This window comes from Oryza glaberrima, chromosome 6 (genome assembly GCF_000147395.1).
Source record: "Oryza glaberrima chromosome 6, OglaRS2, whole genome shotgun sequence".
In the NCBI taxonomy this organism is placed as follows: Eukaryota; Viridiplantae; Streptophyta; class Magnoliopsida; order Poales; family Poaceae; genus Oryza; species Oryza glaberrima.
The window spans coordinates 11,405,784-11,424,535 of record NC_068331.1 but is presented as its reverse complement, the minus strand read 5'-3'; the positions used below and the strand labels follow the sequence as shown (position 1 = coordinate 11,424,535).

General features: G+C 42.8%; 2 protein-coding genes across 8 annotated transcripts; both read right to left on the bottom strand.

Moving 5' to 3' along the window:
• Window positions 1–1,831: 1,831 nt before the first annotated feature.
• LOC127776460 (uncharacterized) lies at window positions 1,832–17,553 on the bottom strand. Of its 6 annotated transcripts, none has more exons than XR_008018164.1 (5): window positions 17,133–17,553; window positions 2,761–2,909; window positions 2,560–2,670; window positions 2,404–2,476; window positions 1,832–2,306 (listed from the first exon to the last, which is right to left on the bottom strand). XR_008018164.1 is itself a non-coding variant. In XM_052302836.1 (2 exons), the coding sequence occupies exon 2, from the start codon at window positions 13,020–13,022 to the stop codon at window positions 12,039–12,041; it is 984 nt and encodes a 327-aa protein (XP_052158796.1). In that variant the 5' UTR covers window positions 13,023–14,703; window positions 15,142–17,553; the 3' UTR covers window positions 11,909–12,038. The 6 variants fall into 6 exon arrangements, 4 of the variants coding, with proteins under 4 accessions (XP_052158796.1, XP_052158795.1, XP_052158799.1 ...); XR_008018163.1 differs by having other exon boundaries at window positions 1,832–2,288; XM_052302836.1 differs by lacking the exons at window positions 1,832–2,306; window positions 2,404–2,476; window positions 2,560–2,670; window positions 2,761–2,909 and adding an exon at window positions 11,909–14,703 and having other exon boundaries at window positions 15,142–17,553.
• On the bottom strand, window positions 5,378–9,105 carry LOC127776461 (uncharacterized). Of its 2 annotated transcripts, XR_008018165.1 has the most exons (3): window positions 7,318–9,105; window positions 6,151–7,222; window positions 5,378–6,046 (listed from the first exon to the last, which is right to left on the bottom strand). XR_008018165.1 is itself a non-coding variant. In XM_052302840.1 (2 exons), the coding sequence occupies exons 1-2, from the start codon at window positions 7,420–7,422 to the stop codon at window positions 6,446–6,448; spliced, it is 882 nt and encodes a 293-aa protein (XP_052158800.1). In that variant the 5' UTR covers window positions 7,423–9,105; the 3' UTR covers window positions 5,378–6,445. The 2 variants fall into 2 exon arrangements, 1 of the variants encoding a protein (XP_052158800.1); XM_052302840.1 differs by having other exon boundaries at window positions 5,378–7,222.
• Window positions 17,554–18,752: the final 1,199 nt, after the last annotated feature.

Below are 18,752 nucleotides of genomic sequence, written 5' to 3'. Positions count from 1 at the left end.
AGTATCCTACTACTATTGTAATAGTCATTGCTTGTAATTTCATAACCTTCAATTAGAAGGTATTGTACTATGAGCAATTTTAGTATTGCATCCTAATATTCTGAACTATGTTGTTGTAATGTTTGTAGCTTGTGATATGAAAGTTTATTGTTTCTTTAATGCACGTATTGAACTAATAACCATAGCATTGAAAAGAACCATCGGTCCTACCTGAAAGTAGTCTAGTCCCTAATAGATGCTTTCCCCGCGGGGATCGGGGATCGGGTCCCCATTGCCATCCCTACTCTAGGGTGCACAACTCAGCACCTTCCGTCATGTCCTCCGCGACAACTGTTGCGCGTCGACAAGTTCCGTGGTATGCCATTTTCTATTATTTTTTACGAACGGCTAACTCTACTTTAATTGTCATTATTGATGTGTCAACCTTACATTCTGCAGGTTGCATGAGGCAGGCCTCCTACCATTGTCAGCCGCAAACGACACCGACCCGATGAAGCTGTGGGATGCAGACAAGTCCCTTCTGGCCACTTTGGTAGACCGTTGGAGACCTGAGACGCACACATACCGCATTCCATGTGGGAAGATGGCACTGACACTGTAGGACGTGTTGTACCTTCTCGGGCTCTCCCTCGTAGGAGAGGCAGTTGGTCTCGTAGATGGTGATTGTGGATGCTATTAAGCTAAGGTTCACGAAAAAAATTACATAAAGAGTTATGTATGTGACAATGTACCACACATGTTTCTTCTGGCGTACTGTACGAAATCAAATAACAGTTGTCAGCAGGATTCGAATTTGTAATTTATTTTTCTAACCATGAATTTTGAAATGATCTTTTACAACAAAACATTAAACATGTGTTATTACCTGTCATTGTTCACCAAGATGCTCTTGACTGTTGAAGCAATCACATGATCACTCACTCAAAGGATAATTAGATGGGGAAAATTGCATTTGAATATAAATTTCTAGGTCACTGGACTATCTGACTCAATTAAAGGAATTACATTTTCGTAATATACTAATATGAAAATACTGCACTGATCTGAAAAAGTATACTTACAAATAAGGATATTGTATTGATCAGTTCAAAGTACTGCACTGATTTGAAAAAAGATAAGTTGCATGAGCGTAAGATGCTGAATAGCCAGTAGCCATTTTTCCCAGCCACAACTTTCGGCACAATGCATTTCTATTTTGAAAGCAATAAATGAGAGCACAATTTACTTTTATGTCTGGAACAAATTATAAACTGGAAAAAAAAAATCAGAAATGCATTTGTTGACCAAGAAAAAGTTGCAGCTAGGTATTTGCCAAGCCCACACCTAGCTAGTACTTTGCAAGTATATTGGCATATGGCCAACATAAACAATTCATATAGATTAATTCATGAGTATATGGCAGTCAATACTTCCATTGTAGCCTAAAAACAAACACATAAGAAAAGAACAAATCGATATTTATAGTTTTCTAGCATGTCTGACTTTAGACTATACATTGGTTGAGAAAGCGTTTGTAGTCCCGGTTCATAACCCCCCTTTATTCCCGGTTTTCAAACCGGGACTACCAATCCGGGACTAAAGATAGCGATCTTTAGTCCCAGGTGAAATAACCGGGACTAAAGATCGAGCTGACCTTTTTTTTTATTGCATGGCCTTGTTGCTGCATGGTTTATATATATAAACCATGCATATATATGTTTCAATACATATATATGCATAATATATATATATATATTATATTTATATATGTTTCAATACATATACATGCATAATATATATGTATTTATACATATATATGTTATGCAAATGCGTGTGTGTGTGTGTGTGTGTGTGTATATATATATATATGACCAAAATATATATTTACATTAAAGAAAATGTGTACAAGTATATAGAAAAATAGACATGTATTAATTACAATCCATTATGATGACCTAGCTAGCTACGTTTTCGACGTAGTAGTAGTCGTTATCTCAGAAGCTAAGGACCTATGAATTGTATTTCCGTCGTAGTAGAATTCACCCTTGGATCAAGGATTTGTTCGTTGATGAATCCCATGAGTTGTTCTTGAACCGCCGCGATAAATTCCTTGTGTGTGATCAGGTTATCCCTCATGCGAATAAAATATATGAATGTATGAAATTAATTAGTAATTAACCAACAAATCGATACGTACGCAATGAAATTTTGAATTTATTTGTACGTACATCGAGCTCTCTTGTGGTGATGATTTGGTCTGCAAGGCAGTGGCAATACTCGCACACGTAGTAGCCGCACAAGTTAGTTCCCTGCTTTTGTTTTGCGCACTATAAATAAATGACAAACGGCGAGAGATCTAATTTATATACACTTGTATGTATTTGAATTGGAGATTCAATATAAATGTAGAGCATGTGTACTCACAGGAAAATTAAACTTCCGCCTAAGTATTTCTCTCCATTTGCCGCGGACCAAATGACGGAACCGATACCAAGCCCTAGATGGAGTTTAAAGCTATGATTCGTACTAGCAATTAATTATAACAAGATTCTTAATTAACATAGGAAATTATGACAGTACCTGTCTATAAGTTCGAAAACCTTGTCAAACATAAACTCTTTTTTATCCATTGAGTCATATGCGTTGACGGTGCAGGCCTCCAAGTCGAAGAGTAAAAAGACCCAGTAGAATCTGCAATGTGTGTCGGATGCATTACATATGAAACACTTAGCATATTCGTACGGGGATGAAATTTGGTATAGAAAGACAGTAAAAACTAACTGTGTTGTACGGCAATAGTATGAACGTCTTGTAATGCTGCGCCTTCAGGAGATGGACGAGAATGTCCTTTGTGGCTTGCAGATACTGGTCGAGCATTACGACGTTTACTTTCCGAGAGTCGATGAATCCAGTATCGAAAATGTCACACTCTGAAAATCGCTAAATTATAAATTGTTGTGAAAAAGGAATTTTTAGAATTTATTTAATAATTAAAGTAAGTGTTTGAATAAAATCTATGAAAATTTTGAACATTAAATTGAGATAGATAAAATTTTATTAAATATTTTTAGTGCCCAAGTATTTTCTGGATTTGTCCCAGAATTATTTGAGCATTGGAAGTATTTTTAATAAATGAAAGATCATTTCAGTGATTATTTAAAATAAAAAGTTAGTTAAAATTCCCCTTCTTTGTTTGGGCCGAATACAGCCCACTCCTGTCCTCTCTCTCTTCCTTAGCCCGCAGCAGCCCACTCTTCCTCTTTCTCTTATTTAGCTGAAGTCTAGTTTTGGTCCCTCTGCTAATCAGGCCGAGAAAAGAAAAGCCCGGCAGGAAGTCTGTTTTGCCTTCCTCTGCTACAGTGTCGCCACTAACCTCCAGCAGGTCGATCTGCTCTCTGCCGTGCCCGTGTACAGCGCCGCCTCCCCACCAAATTCGTCCTCTCCGTTGCTCCTCTTTCCAAATTAATTGTGGGAATGGATTCCTCTCGATCTCCTCTATCTTATCCCCAAGAAACCCCTTGAATCCCGTGGTATATCGCGTGGATTCGACGCGGTTTTGAGTTCCTATTTTCCGGCGAACCCTAACTAATCCGCCGCCGATTCCATCCGTTCCCGAGCCGATCTCTCCCTCTTCCGGCTATAAATAGCAGCCCCTCGGCCTCCTCTTCCGTTTTCCCCTTTTTCCTCGGCTATAAATAGCAGCCCCTAACCCTAGTCGCCTCCCCGCGAGCTCCCTCTCTCTCCACCTCTGGTCGCCTCTCCAGCCACCGTGCGCCGTCGCCTCGGCCGTCGCCGGTCAGCCCCGTCGCCTCCCTCGGCTTCGCAAGGGTGAGAGCTACCCCGGCCACCCGTTCCTTTGCGCCAAACCCCGCCGGAATTCGCCGTCACCGTGAAGGCCGAACCATCGCCATGTTTTGATCTCCGGCGAAGCTTTGCCGCTTCTCCCGTGGTCGCCGAACCTCGCCGTTTCCTCCGGTGGCATCGCAGCACCAAGCCAAAGGCCGTCCACCCCTTCTTCTCCGTCGGTGTTCGTCGTAAATCCGCAGTCACAATCGTCCCGATCTCGCCGCCGCTCGAAGCTCGTCGCCGGCTGCCGTTCATCGTCGCTCGTCGTCGTGTAACTGTGGGTAAGGGCTGTCTTGTTCTCCTCTTCGCTTTAGTGCTCTCGCTTTCCACCGTTGTGTCATCGTTTGTCGTCGCCGGCCATCTCCCGTTGCCGTTTTTCGTCGCCGTCGCCATTGGTGAGTTCGTCGTCGCGTCTTTTCGCTCCCGGAGCTGTCCCCTTATCGTCGGAGCGTCGCCGTTCAGTCCTCGTTGCTATAATCTATTTTCGGAGGATGTTTTAATCTTTTGTCTAGTTATAAACCATTTGTAAATTGTTTAATCAATTTGGAATAGTCTTTTCTTTAATAGGTTTAATTGGAATTAAATCTTGTAAAATTCATAAGTAATTCATACGAACTCGAAATGAGGTCGTTCAAGTCTCATAATTCATCTAAATTCAAGCTCTACCCATATGAACTTTAATTGTACTGTTTGTTTGGTTTTTATTAGTGTTTTTCCTCGTTTTGCGTTCTAAGTTTAGTTTTCCCGTTGTTTCGGAGGATTGTTCGTTCGTTGGAGAAGTTCCTGAAGACGAATTGAAGACGCTTGTTCGCAAGGCAAGTCACACAGATCCCAAACAACCCTTTGAGCATGTTGAACCCGTTTAAAGCTAATGTATTGTTTCAACTTATGCATTATTTTAGAATGTCATCGGGTGGTGAGCCTTTCCCATTTAATTATGGCCGAAGATGACTTTATTTTCCGATGGGTTATAATTTGACTAGCATATTGGATTGGTTCAGCTAGATGTCATTTATAGTTGCTTAGCCGTGCTTAGAAACATTAGCTCATTAATGGGATAAATTATGCTTCACTATTACTTATGGTTATATTTAATGGTAGCTCACGATGGTCAATCGTGTTATGATAATTAATTGATAATTAAAATATGATTAATGGTGGGTTGTGAGCACATGGTTTTGAATGTCGTGCTCATGGAAATTAAGGACCGGTTCACGAGCTACTGTTGTGAGACATTAACCGTGTCAACCACAAGCCAGCGTGGGCAACGGCTTTACCTTTTGTATAGCATGATTCATTGCGGGGTGCCAGACTGAGAAGTGGCGAGAAGTCCGTGGGGGTCGCTGGGGAGTCCATGCCTCTGGTTTTTGAGGGGGTGATTATGATCTAGGAATGGTGCACTGTGGTGAGTTGTGTTGTGCAGAGGGTATTGTCACAGCCTCTATTCAGGTACTTTCCAGTATCGCGACGCATGGTAGACATGATGTTGAGGCTGTGTCTCGTGGGTACAGTGGTACATCTATGGCCAGAGTAAAACTATTCGAATAGCCGTGCGCACGGTTATGGGCGGGTCTAACAATGTTTTTCGTGATTAGTCCCACACTACTCATTAATGATAATAATGTGATAATTTAATTTGACTCCTCGTTTGGAATGGATAATTCCTGGTTTGGAGGTTTGATATGTACGACCGGGGTTGGTTGTTCAGGTTTGGTTGGGCCAGAGCAGCATGGGCGTGTTGTTCAGTGTCGATTAAAATTAATGATTAAATTACTCTACTGTTTTACTACTCTTAAATCTTTGCTAAATGCTGCTTTTGCAAATGAGCCTATATTATGCCATCCTTTGGTATCCTTGTGCACTTGCATATTTGCTGTGTGGCTTGTTGAGTATGTCATATGCTCATTCTTGCAATAATCAATCAACCTCAGTTGAAGAAAAAGGATCCAGAAGGAGAAGACGTTTGGCTTATACCCCAGTTGAGCTGTCTGCGGGAGTGGAGCTGAAGCCATCGCTAGACCGTTAATTCCGCTGCTGTTTTCTTTTCTTTTGTAAGTATGTAACGTTATTATTATGATGGATTTGTATATTAAATTGTCAGTTTGTGTACCTCGGCTGATTCCTGGACGAGGGTTTTATGCACAAATAAGTTCAGAAATTACTAGTGAATTTTCGGGCGTGACAGAAAACCCCCCGCCGTCGGGCCCTTTGAATCTCCATTCTACAATGATAAAAGGAAGTATATATTATATATAGTCTACTTATATACAAGGACCTAATTAATTAAAGGAAACATAATAAGAAATCTAACTGAACGATACTTACAAAATCCAACAACTCATAATAGAGACGTCGAGGGCGTCCAGCTGGTATAGTTCGTAGATACCGTTGAAATTGATCCAGAGAATATCATCTCCTTGCAAGAAGTCCGTGTCCTTGATCCTCGCTCCGATCATCTCTCTACCGGTGGCGCTCATCTCCATATACAGTAGATGGAATTTGTACATTTGTGTGGGTAGGGACTGCAGCTGCTCAGGCTTGACAAGCGGTTTACCGAGTTCATACATGTATTTCACTTCCGCCTTTTCGATTGGTGCGCCTCATAGCAATTGATCCGTAGTTAGCCCGGTGTCATTAATAAATTCTTGTATTCCAAAATCTTCACCGTCACCAACGGCTCGATCTCCTGGTTTTGTTGCTCTCCAAGCTGAGGGACTGGTTTGGACTTTCCAGAAGATGCTTTCTTAAGTGTTCGCTCATAGTCCGATAGCTTTATGGCCTCCTTGGCAGGTGCAGACATACCCCTGAAGAAGTTCCTGACACTCGGGTCTATAGGAATCTTCTTTTCTGGACTTCGAGGCTTCAATCGTCTCCTGACTTCTGATGCCACATAAGCGTCAAGCTCCTCTTGCGTGCAATCGTACCCCCGGTCCTTGTTTTTTGCAGCGTCAACTTTCGCCTTCTTTGTTGCCCTTGTGGGGGCAGGCGGTGGAGCTTGGGGGGCCCTTGACTTGGAAGGTGCCGGACGAGGAGCTTGCGGAGGAGTCGGTGTAGGAGCCTGAGGAGGAGTCAGTGCAGGAGCCTGAGGTGGAGACAGTGCTGGAGCATAAGGAGGAGACGGTGCAGGAGCCTGAGGAGGAGATGGCGGAGCCGGAGGAGATGGTGCACGAGACGCCGCTTGTCGCCCAGGGAGGATGATGTACCGCTTGCGCCATAGTATAATGGCGTGGCTTGTGTCTCGTAGATGCATCTCATCGTCTCCTCCAGGGTAATCCAACTCGAGGTCCTCGTACGCGCCTTCCACCAACTCAACTTCGACCTTGGAGTATCCTGCTGGAATCGGCCTGCAGTGGTAAGTCCCCGAAGGGTCCATTGGGATGGCCATGCCCGACGCCACCTTCGCGTGGTGAGAGGTTATTTATTAGTAATCAACATATATAAGCAGCAACTTGCGGAATGGACAAGTCTAAAATCTATAAACTACGAGCTTACCTTTATTGATAAGTTCTTGAAGGGAATATGCAGCTCACATGGTGTCCGCTGAGTGATATCATCAACGGGGCAGGTGGTTTCGTCCAGGGTTTGCATGGCGTCCATGCTCTGTGATCCTACCTACCCCGTTGAGGCGCAACTGCTACGATTGCCTGAAGGGCTCACCATTGCAGGAGGAATGGTCGGCTGGGGATCATGGGACCGATGTGCGGCCATGCATTCCTCAACCTTCCTTGCCACCTCCTCTTGCATGCTGAGCTCGTAGCTCGATACCCTGTACTCAAGATCTGCAATCTTCGCCTCGGTATCTCTCTTGCTCCTCATCCGACTCCTGTACGTGTGGATGTCCTCCTTGAATCCAATCTTCCAAGGAATCACCCCTTTCCCTCGTGTTCGTCCTGGATGCTATGGAGTCTGCAGGGCGAGTGACGGCCCGTCCATCTCTTTGTCGGGTCGGAACGTGCCCGGAGAAGAGGCTTCCACTACGTCCGTTTGTCAACGCGTAGCCTCGCGTATCTGATCGCTGAAGACCAGGGAGCCATCAACTGGGTTGAGCGTTCCACCGTGAGTGTAGTACCAGAACTTCGATCGATCTGGCCATTTAGCGGTGGCCGGTTCGATACCCCTCTCAAGCAAGCTTGCCTCCATCTCCTCCCACTTCGGCATCGCAACGCTATAGCCGCCTGACCCCAAGTGGTGATGGTACTTCTTCTTGGCGGCATTTTCTTTGTTTCTTTCCATCATTGTCTGCCCTTGTTGACCTGTTTTATATGCAACGAACTCGTCTCAGTGATCCCTTAGCTTTGGGAATGTGTCGAAGTTCGGTGTCTGCCCCTTCAGGATATATTTCTGGTACAGATCTCCCTTGAAGCTCTGAAACTGTTATGCCATTTTCTTTAGAGTCCACCTTTTCACTTTGTCCTCTGTACCCGCGGGAAGGGTGAATGTCTCGAGCATTGTGGTCCACAGCATCTCTTTCTCCGAATCTGGGATAAAGCTCTCATGATCTCCGTATGCCCTTGTTCTACGCTAGTACACCGTACTGACAGGCACGTTATCCCGCACAACCCAACCGCTGTGTCGAACGTAGTTCTTGGCTGCTTCTGTCGGGGCACTAGGTCGGCTGTCTTCGTCCACTTCCATTATGATGTGCCAACCCTCTAGCTTTTTCACGGCACCTCGTTGCCCGCGTGCCCTCTTCTGTCCAGCGGAGGGTTGACTTCCACTAGTCTCTTCCTCCTCGTTCCCCTCCGCATCCCTCTGCACGTTCCCCTCCTGGTTCCCCTCCGCATCCCTCTCCACATTCCCTTCCTTGTTCAAGTACTGGTTTGGATCCATGTTCCCCTCTTCTACGTTCCAGTACTGGTTGCTTCCCTCCGCGATTGTATCGTACAGTATCTGTTCCTCATCACGATCAGCCATCTGTTCATAGAAGAAATAGTTGCTAAGTCTATAGGTCATATTTGCTTTAACAATCTTATATACTAAGTCTAAGTGTCGTATATTATATGCTAACAATAATATATGCTAAGTCTAAGTGTCGTATATTAGAACCCTAGATAATCATTAAAACTGTACTAATCTTGTATTAAAACTCTAACAATCATATATGCCAAGTCTAATTACAAATCTAATAATCTTACATTAAAACTCAAATAATCTTGTATTAAAACTCTAATAATCTTATATTAAAACTCAAATAGTCATATATGCTAAGTCTAACTGTCGTATATTAGAACTCTAGACAATCATATATGCTAAGTCTAATTACAAATCTAATAATCTTATATTAAAACTCAAATAATCTTGTATTAAAACTCTAATAATCTTATATTAAAACTCAACTAGTCATATATGCTAAGTTTAACTGTCGTATATTAGAACCCTAGACAATCATATATGCTAAGTCTAATTACAAATCTAATAATCTTATATTAAAACTCAAATAAGCTTGTATTAAAACTCTAATAATCTTATATTAAAACTCAAATAGTCATATATACTAAGTCCAACTGTCATATATTAGAACCCTAGATAATCATGTATGCTAAGTCTAATTACAAATCTAATAATCTTATATTAAAACTCAAATAATCTTGTATTAAAACTCTAATAATCTTATATTAAAACTCAAATAATCTTGTATTAAAACTCTAATAGTCAACTATATATGCTAAGTCTAAGTGTCGTATATTAGGACCCTAGGTAATCATATATGCTAAGTCATCTAAGTGTCATACATTACAACTCTAGATAATCATATATGCTAAGTTTAAGTGTCGTCTATTAAATCTAATAGTCTTAATTGCATTAAAAATCTAACAATCATATATTTACATCACTTGCATGCGCGAATTCCTTCGAGGGCTAGCTACCACTTCGGCTTGAGGGACGACGACGACAACGTCTTTTCTGCAACATACAGAAAAATGTATTAGGATAAACGCAAAGTAACATATATTGTATTTCACGTTCGCATTCTCGTTAAGTTCACGTTTCGTTCACGATCGTTCACGTTCGTGTTCTCGTTAACGTACGTTAAGTTCACGTGCCTGTCACGTACGTTCGTTCGTTCACGTTAATGTACGTTAAGTTCACGTTTTGTTCACGTTCGTTCACGTTCACGTTAAGTTCATTCGTTTTCTCGTTCACGTACGTTTCGTTCGTTCACGTACGTTCGTTCGTTCACGTTCACGTACGTTCCGTTCATTCACGTTCACGTTCACGTACGTTCGTTTGTTCACGTTCACGTACGTTTCGTTCATTCACGATCGATCGTTCGTTCACGTGGCGGCAGTGGAGCGGCGGCGTGGCGGCGCGACGGTGGTGTGCCGCGGCGGCGCCGTGGCGTTGTGGCGTCGTGCCGCCGCAGCACCATGGCGCGGCCCGGCGTCGTCGGCACTGTCAGCGCGACGTTGTCACCGGTGGCGGCCGCATTGAGGTCGGGGTCGGCATCGTCGGCAGGCGGAGTCATGTTCGGTCGCGACGACGTCAGCGGCGGCGTCGGCAACGAGGAGGCCGGCGGCGGTTTGGGGAGAGAGAGAGAGATCGAGGTCGTCGAGAGAGAGAGGGAGGCGGCGGCGGCTCTCACCCCAGAGATGCGGCGGCGGCGGAGGCGGCGATGACGACGCCCGCGAGACGACGGCGAGATACGACGGCGGCGTCGGGGCAGGGATACCCTAGGCAGTGGCGGCGAAGGAGAAGCCGAGAGAGATCGATCGGGGAAAAAACTTCTAAGTGTTGGTGGAGAAGACGAGTGCGTGCATCGGGAATATATATACCCCTAGATCTTTAGTCCCGGTTCGTAAGAACAACCGGGAGTAAAGATATCTTTTGTCCCGGTTGTTCTCATCAACCGGGACTAAAGATATTTTTCTGCTATTTCCAAATTCTTTTTAAAACCGGTTAGGATTAAGAACCAGGACTACTGATAAATGCACTGAATATTGATTTTCATTACATATGTGTTTTTAAAATAGAAAATAATGCATTAAAATTATTTAAAGTTGAAAAATTAATGACAATTACTTTGAAAAATTATTGTTGTCTGTAGTAAATTAAGTGGATAAAACGTAATAATCAAATATATGATTTAAAATTAATAAAAATTCTAATAATCATATATAATTATCATATGCATGATATTAAATTGTTAAAAAATTAAACTTTAACATATGTACATACTAGATGCATGATTCAAAATTAATAAAAATTCTAATAATCATATATAATTAGCATATGCATGATATTAAATTGTTAAAAACTCTAATTAACATATGTAAATGCCAGATGCATGATTTAAAACTTTTAAAAATTCTAATTATCGCATATAACTAGCATATGCTTGATTTAAAATTGTTAAAAATTCTAATTAACATATGTAAATGCCACATGAATGATTTAAAACTTTTAAAAATTCTAATTATCGCATATAACTAGCATATGCATGATTTAAAATTGTTAAAAATTCTAATAATCGTACGTAATTAATATATGCCATGCAACAATTGCTTTGTATGGATAATCAATACATCCAAAATAGTTTACATCGTGTACACAGTAATTATGGCAATACATCGGCGGTGACGGTTGACCGCACGTACTTTCTCCTCACTATTGTTCCCTCTTTGTGATCGCTACGTGAGTAAGGGGTGTCTTCATTTGATAGGAGGATGCTAGGGTCAATCGACACTGTGAAAGGGGGTTGCCCATCCAACTGCTCGTAATCCTTGTCAGTCTTGTCCTCAACTCTGACGATTTTTCTTTTGCCTGGGAGAACCACGTGACGCTTCGGCTCGTCAGGCCCTCTGCCCTTCTTTCCTTTGCTAGACATGTCCTTCACGTAAAAGATTTGCGTTACATCATTGGCAAGGACAAAAGGTTCGTCCAAGTATCCAACCTTGTTAAGGTCAACCGTTATCATCCCACTGTCATCAATCATTACGCCTCCACTAGTCAATCTAACCCATTGGCACCGGAACAGAGGGACCTTGAGAGAACCATAGTCAAGTTCCCATATGTCCTCGATGGCACCGTAATACGTGCCAGTTGTTCCATCGTGTCCCATGGCCTCGATACGAACAGCGCTGTTTTGGTTCATGCTCTTCATGTCTTGGGCTCTCGTGTAGAATGTGTACCCATTGATCTCATATCCCTGGAACGTCGCAATCGAGCTAGATGGTCCCCTCGCCAGGAAGACTAGTTGTTGGTTGATCGTCTCGTTACCCATGAGATGTTCGTAGCCACGCGAGGAAAGTATCAATGTGATGCCATGTAATCCATGCATCGGACTTACCGATGTTTCTGGCGCGAACTAGAGCCAAGTGCTCCTCGATGTAAGGAGCTACCAATGAAGATTGTTGCAGAACCGTGAAATGGACTTTACAGAATAAATTGTTGTCTACCGTCTTTATTGCTTTCCTTCCGAGAGTTCCCTTTCCCCGTAGTCTCCCTTCATGGCGTGATTCAGGTACCCCGATTGGGCGAAGGTCTTTAATAAATTCTACACAAAATTCGATGTCCTCCTCTGTTACATACCCCTTGGTGATGCTTGCCTCTGGACGAGCACGGTTACGAACATACTTCTTCAGAACGCCCATGTACCTCTCGAAAGTAAACATGTTGTGTAGGTACACAGGCCCGAGAATACTGATCTCTTTGACAAGGTGACAAAGCAAATGCGTCATTATATTGAAAAATGAAGGTGGAAATATCAACTCAAAACTGGCAAGACATTGCACCACATCATTCTGAAGGGCTTCTAATATATCCGGATCGATGACCTTCTGCAAAATTGCATTCATGAAAGCACATAGCTTTGTTATTGTTGCCCGGACATTGTCTGGAAGGATACCCCTTATTACAACTGGTAGCAGTTGTGTCATCAACACGTGACAGTCATGAGACTTTAGGTTTGTGAACTTCTTCTCCTTCGTGTTTATTATTTGCTTGATATTCGTGGAGTTTCCAGACGGTACCTTTATGCTCTCCAAGCATTCAAACATACTTTCCTTCTCTGCCTTGCTAAGAGTGTAGCTGGCTGGACTCAAGTAATGGCTTCCTTTCTCCTTTGGTTCCGGGTGAAGGTCGCCGCGTTGTTCCATATGCTTCAGATTATTACGTGCTTCCAGTGTATCTTTCGACTTTCCATATACACCTAGGAAGCCAAGAAGGTTTACGCGAAGGTTCTTAGTGAGGTGCATCATGTCGATTGCGTGGCGGATGTCCAAGAATTCTCAATAGGGTAACTCCCAAAATATAGAGTTCTTTTTCCACATCGCCGCGTGACCATCTTGGCTATCTATAGGCTGGCTTCCAGGCCCCTTTCCGAACACTACTTTAAGATCTTTAACCATAGCAAACATTGTTTTCCTGCTGCGATGTTTAGGCTTCGTACGGTGGTCCGCCTTATGTTCAAAGTGCTTGCCTTTCTTCCGTACCGAGTGGTTTCCAGCAAGGAATCGACGATGACCCATGTACACAACCTTCCTACAGTGCTTAAGATACATACTTTCTGTTTCATCCAAGCAGTGAGTGCAAGCCTTGTACCCCTTGTTGGACTAACCGGAAAGGTTGCTAAGTGCAGGCCAATCGTTGATGGTTACAAACAGCAGCGCTCATAGGTTAAACTCCTCCTGTTTGTCCTCGTCCCACACGGGGACAATTTCCTTTTTCCACAACAGTTTAAGATCTTCGACCAGTAGTCTTAGGTACACATCGATGTCGTTACCAGGTTGCTTGGGGCCTTGAATAATAATCGGCATCATAATGTACTTCCTCTTCATGCATAGCCAAGGGGGGAGGTTGTAGATACACATCGTAATGGGCCAAGTGCTATGGCCGCTGCTCATCTCTCCGAAAGGATTCATGCCATCCGTACTTAAACCAAACCGTATGTTTCGTGCGTCCTTGCCAAAGTCTTTAAATTTTCTGTCGATGTTTCACCACTGCGAACCATCGGCAGGGTGTCTCAGCATCCCGTCCTGTTGACGCTCTTCAGCGTGCCATCGCATCATTCTAGCATTCCCCTTGTTCCTGAAAAAACGCCTTAACCGTGGTATTATAGGGAAATACCACATCACCTTAGCAAGAATTCTCTTCTTTGTTAGCTGCCCGTCAACTTCTCCTGGATCGTCTCGTTTAATCTTGTATCGTAGTGCTTTGCAAACAGGGCATGCTTCTAGGTTCTCGTACTCCTCACGCGATATAGGATACAATCATTTGGACATGCGTGAATCTTCTGAACTTCCAGTCCTAGAGGGCCGACTATCTTCTTAGCCTCGTATGTTGTCTCGGGCAATTTGTTTCCCTCCGGAAGAATGTTCTTGACGAGTCTCAATAAATCGCCAAATGCCTTGTCACTAACACCATTTTTAGCCTTCCATTGCAAGAACTCCAGAGTGGTATCCAACTTTTTGTGCACCTGCTCGCAACCTGGGTACAACGACGTTCTGTGGTCCTCTAACATCTTGTCCAATTTATGGGCCCACTTTTCACTTTCGCAGTCCTCCTTGGCGTCTTGCAACATCTGACCAAGATCATCCGCAACGTCGTTACCATCAGCATCCCTTTACTCCTTGCCCGTTTGATTTCCTTCAAATCCAGCGTACTGAGCAAAGTCCGGAATATTGTCGTCTTCCACTTCATCTTCTTCCATTTCAACACCTTGCTCTCCGTGGGATGTCCAACAGTTATAGCTTGGCATGAAGCCTGACTCAAAGCCTGACTAGTCCTGGATGCAGAATACTTTTTCTGATTCTTACACTTATAGCATGGACAACAAATAAAACCCTTATGCCTGTTAGCTTCGGCCACTCTCAAAAAATAATGCACGCCGTCAATAAACTTTTTGGACCGCCGGTCAGCATACATCCATTGCCGATCCATCTACATGAGATTAAAAAAAAATCGTACACAAATAATTATTTGTACAATAATGACAGTCATAAAATAATTACAAACTCTTTCAACAGTCATACAATAATGACATCATTATTCATACAAAAATTATAAAATTTTACACCAAATAATTCTTATTTACTATTTCTAAAGTTTTAAACTAATATTAATGTGTTGTACTTCTTTTAATTTTCATTTTAGTTTGTTTTCTATTTTTTAAGATTAACTTTCACTATATTTTCCTTCTCAACTATTTTATAAAACCTTCTTTAGCAAATAAACTAAATTTCTATATATTCTTTCTTCCCCACACAAATTTTCTCTCTCATCAACTTACAACTAAATTTTGGAGACAAAAAAGTGTGCAAAACATAGCTCCAAATGTAATATGACAAAAAAAAAACATTGGAGGATGAAGTTGCTAACCTTTTAGGCACCTCCGATTTGTAAATAATCACCAAAATAAATTCACTAGAAATTTTGGCATGACCTCCCCTCTTTTTTAAAGAAATTTTGAAGCTTGCTCGGGCAGCTGGAGGAGGAAGAAGACATATATATATAGGGGTGGGACTTTAGTCTCGGTTGGTGTTATGAACCGGGGCCCCGGTTCATAACACCAACCGAGACTAAAGTTACGATCTTTAGTCCCGGTTGGTGTTACCAACCGGGACTAAAGATCCCGGGGGGGCCTGACAAGCCCTGACAGCATTTGAACCGGGACAAAAGACCAACCGGGACTAAAGATAAAATATGCCCGTTACCGTTTTTAACCCGGACTAAAGATCATCTTTAGTCCCGGTTTTTATTGCAACCGAGACTATTGTGGAATTCGGCCGACCGATGAAAGATGGTTTCGTCCACCAGTGATAGTTTGTCCCTTTGCTCGATTAGACCATCAACCAAATGATTAGCTCCACACCAAATCACCCAATTCCACAGAATCGGCAGGGAGACATTCAACAGAGGACAAGAGAGATAAAATGGATATCTCGACAAAGGGAGAAGACAGCGGTGGTGGTGGCGAGAGGTAATGTCAGGGTCTCCGGTCGCACAGGAATGATTCTGAAAAAAAAAAGACTGCTTCATGAGAAAATTGACCATTGGTTGCTTAGACAAGTTCCCTACCAAGTTACTCTTGCCGAGTTCTTGGATGACCTGACAACAAAAGCAAGTGGCACAAAGTATCCTTATAGAGAGAGAAAAAATCTAATTCATTTATGCACTTATTTGCTTCAATATTAATGCTAAAACCAATCCATCTAGCCACAATTTCTGACAAACTGATGAACTGAAATTCCTATGCACTTATTTGCTTCAATATTAATGCTAAAACCGATCCATCCAGTGAGACTTTTTGACAAACTGATGAACTGAAATTTTTTGATCGAGACTGTTTGAGATAAAATTACAATTGAGAATTATTAATTGATGATGCTTTTCTAATGTTATGAGTTGGAGTAATATCTAAAAGATCAGGCCAACATGACTCCTGACGGTAGAAAAACATTTTCTTAAGGATGCAGGTATGTATCATAAGTTTAGAATTGCTATTACACGCCATGGGATCATATCAAGAATGCTTACTTAAAATTGCAGCAAAACCAAGAAAATAAGGAGAAAAATAATTAATTATGTTGGTTGATTTTTCAGATGAGCCCACAATCCGAACTAATTTGAGATAAGAGATAAGGTTGTTTTGTGATCGGTTAAAACAACTTTGAACACCTAATTCGAGATAAGCTCCCGGGCCCCGCCAGTGCTATATAAGAGAAGTAATCGCAGGAGGAGAGGACGCTCAATTCTTGCTATCTAATCTAAAAACCCTAATTCGCCACCGATTGGCTTAAGCGCTGGAAGGGGTTCGTTCGGCTGTCTCAGGGCAGTGCCGGTGGAGACCCGAAGGCCGGCGTGATCTAGCGAGAAGAAAAGAGAAAGAGAAAGAAGAAGAAGAGCAAGAGGAACCAATGGCTTCAAATGCGACAGGTCAGAGAAGTTAATTTTTGTAATTAAGAGTGATTGCTTTATAGGCTAAAGTTAAGATCTTGTAATTTAGAACTCCAACATTGTGGTATCAGAGTTGATCTTTAGCCAATCAATCCTCAATTAATCTCGTCATCCCTGTCATTAGCCATGATTTACGGCATATGTTAGATTAGGGTTTATACTCTACTGTTTAGATTGTTTAAATTCAAGTTTTAAGTTTTAATTACATGCTTAGCAGTAGAGATTATGAAATTGAGGGGAAATAAGCCGATTCAATCTAATCCGAAATCCCAAAATTAGACGGATTGAATCAAATTCAACGAAATCCCCAAATTCCGAAGAACCCTAATTTCGGTTCTAAGAACCCTAAGCCCAAAACCGGAGTTAAAATCAAATAAAAGTCAAATTTAGGGTTTTGAGTTCGGATGATTTACCGGAATTGAAAATGCTAAGCTCACCGGAGTCTTCCGGGAAGCGGCACTGCCGCATCTTAAACTCCTTGGGGCCGTGCCGGTTTCACCGCCGTGCGCGCCCCGTCTTGGATTGCCTCTCCACCGTCCCTCGCCGGGGACGGGAAGCGTCGGCTTGGTGATTGCCTTCGGGCTCCGCCCCCCCGCAGACGAGCTCCGGCCGCATCGACGCTCGTCGTCGCTTGCGCGCCGCCTCGCCGGACCGCCGACGCCATGGTACACGGCTTGGCGCCGCCCTTCGGGTGCGCCCCCCAGCCGGCTGAGATGGAGCCGCCGTGGCACTCGTCGCCGCACGCGCGCGCCGTCTTCGCCGGACCGCCTTCGCCATTTTCGCCGCTCACTCGCTCGCCTGAGGGAGAGAGCCGTCGAAGAGAGAGGAAAGAAACTAGGGTTAGGGTTTGAAACCCTTTCCCCCACCGGATGGCTGGTTTGATCGGCGCGGGACCGATCCGAGCCGTCCATCAGATCTGACGGCTGAGATCGGCCCCGCGTCGGGCCGACGCCGTTCTGGGCCGTGGCCACCTCAGCGCCGCGCGCATAAGTGGGCCGGCCTTACCAATAAGAGTGGGCCTTTTATTCTTTTCAATCTTTAAGCCCGCGAATTATTATTTTCAGAATTTTGTTATACCTTTCATTAGCTAAATTTAATTGCTGAAAAATTATTATTTGATTATTGAGTAAATTATTTCTGGTTAAATGGAACCAACGAGAAGTTTAGTCAGAAAGAAATAATGATATGAAATTATTTTGACCAACGTTATTATAATTTTATGTCACATGATTTTATTTCTTAATTATTTTCTGCCCAACGGTGATATAATTAAGGATTAATTTTTAAGATTATTCATGGTTATTTCTGCCCAACGGTGTTTTAACTATGAGAATTCTAAGTTTAATTTCGCATGTAATTAATTAAGCCAACATAAATTAATTATATGCATTATTGATTATTCTAAATCCTTATTTTCAGCAATGGGACAACTTAGGACTATTGCTCTCCTTGATGGTTCTAATTACATTGAGTGGAAGAACTCCATGGATCCGAACATAGCCCTGTTGGATTTTGACTCATGCCTAAGAGAGGATCCTCCTGAGGAAATTCAACCTCCTGAGGAACTCAATATGGCTGAGGAAGATTATGAGCAACTCAGGTGGAATTACGATGAAAAATCGGCAGCTTGGGTGAAATCCAACAGATTGTCTTTGATGTACATTAAGAACCATATCTCTCCTGAGATTATTGGTGGAATTGTTGATTCTGACAACGCAAAGACATACTTAGCCAATATTGAAGAGAATTTCAAATCCTCTTCTAAGACTTATGCTAGTACAATCATTAGCAAGATGATTACTAGCACTTATAATGGCAAAGGAAGCGTCAGAAAGCATATCCTTGAGATGACTAATATGGCACATCAACTTAAGTCCATGGATATGGATGTCACTGAAGGTTTCTTAGTGCACTTCATAATGAGCTCTCTTGGCCCTGATTTTGGTCCTTTTAAGATCAATTATAATACTCAGAAAGAAAAGTGGACCATACAGGAGCTAATTGCACACTCAGTGGAAGAGGAAGAGCGTCAG

Coding starts and splice junctions, on each gene's coding strand:
- LOC127776461 (XM_052302840.1), bottom strand. CDS start 7,422: ATGGACGCCATGCAAACCCTGGACGAAACCACCTGCCCCGTTGATGAT. Junction 7,223..7,317: donor TCAAGAACTTATCAATAAAG/GTAAGCTCGTAG, acceptor CACCACGCGAAG/GTGGCGTCGGGCATGGCCAT.
- LOC127776460 (XM_052302836.1), bottom strand. CDS start 13,022: ATGATGCACCTCACTAAGAACCTTCGCGTAAACCTTCTTGGCTTCCTA.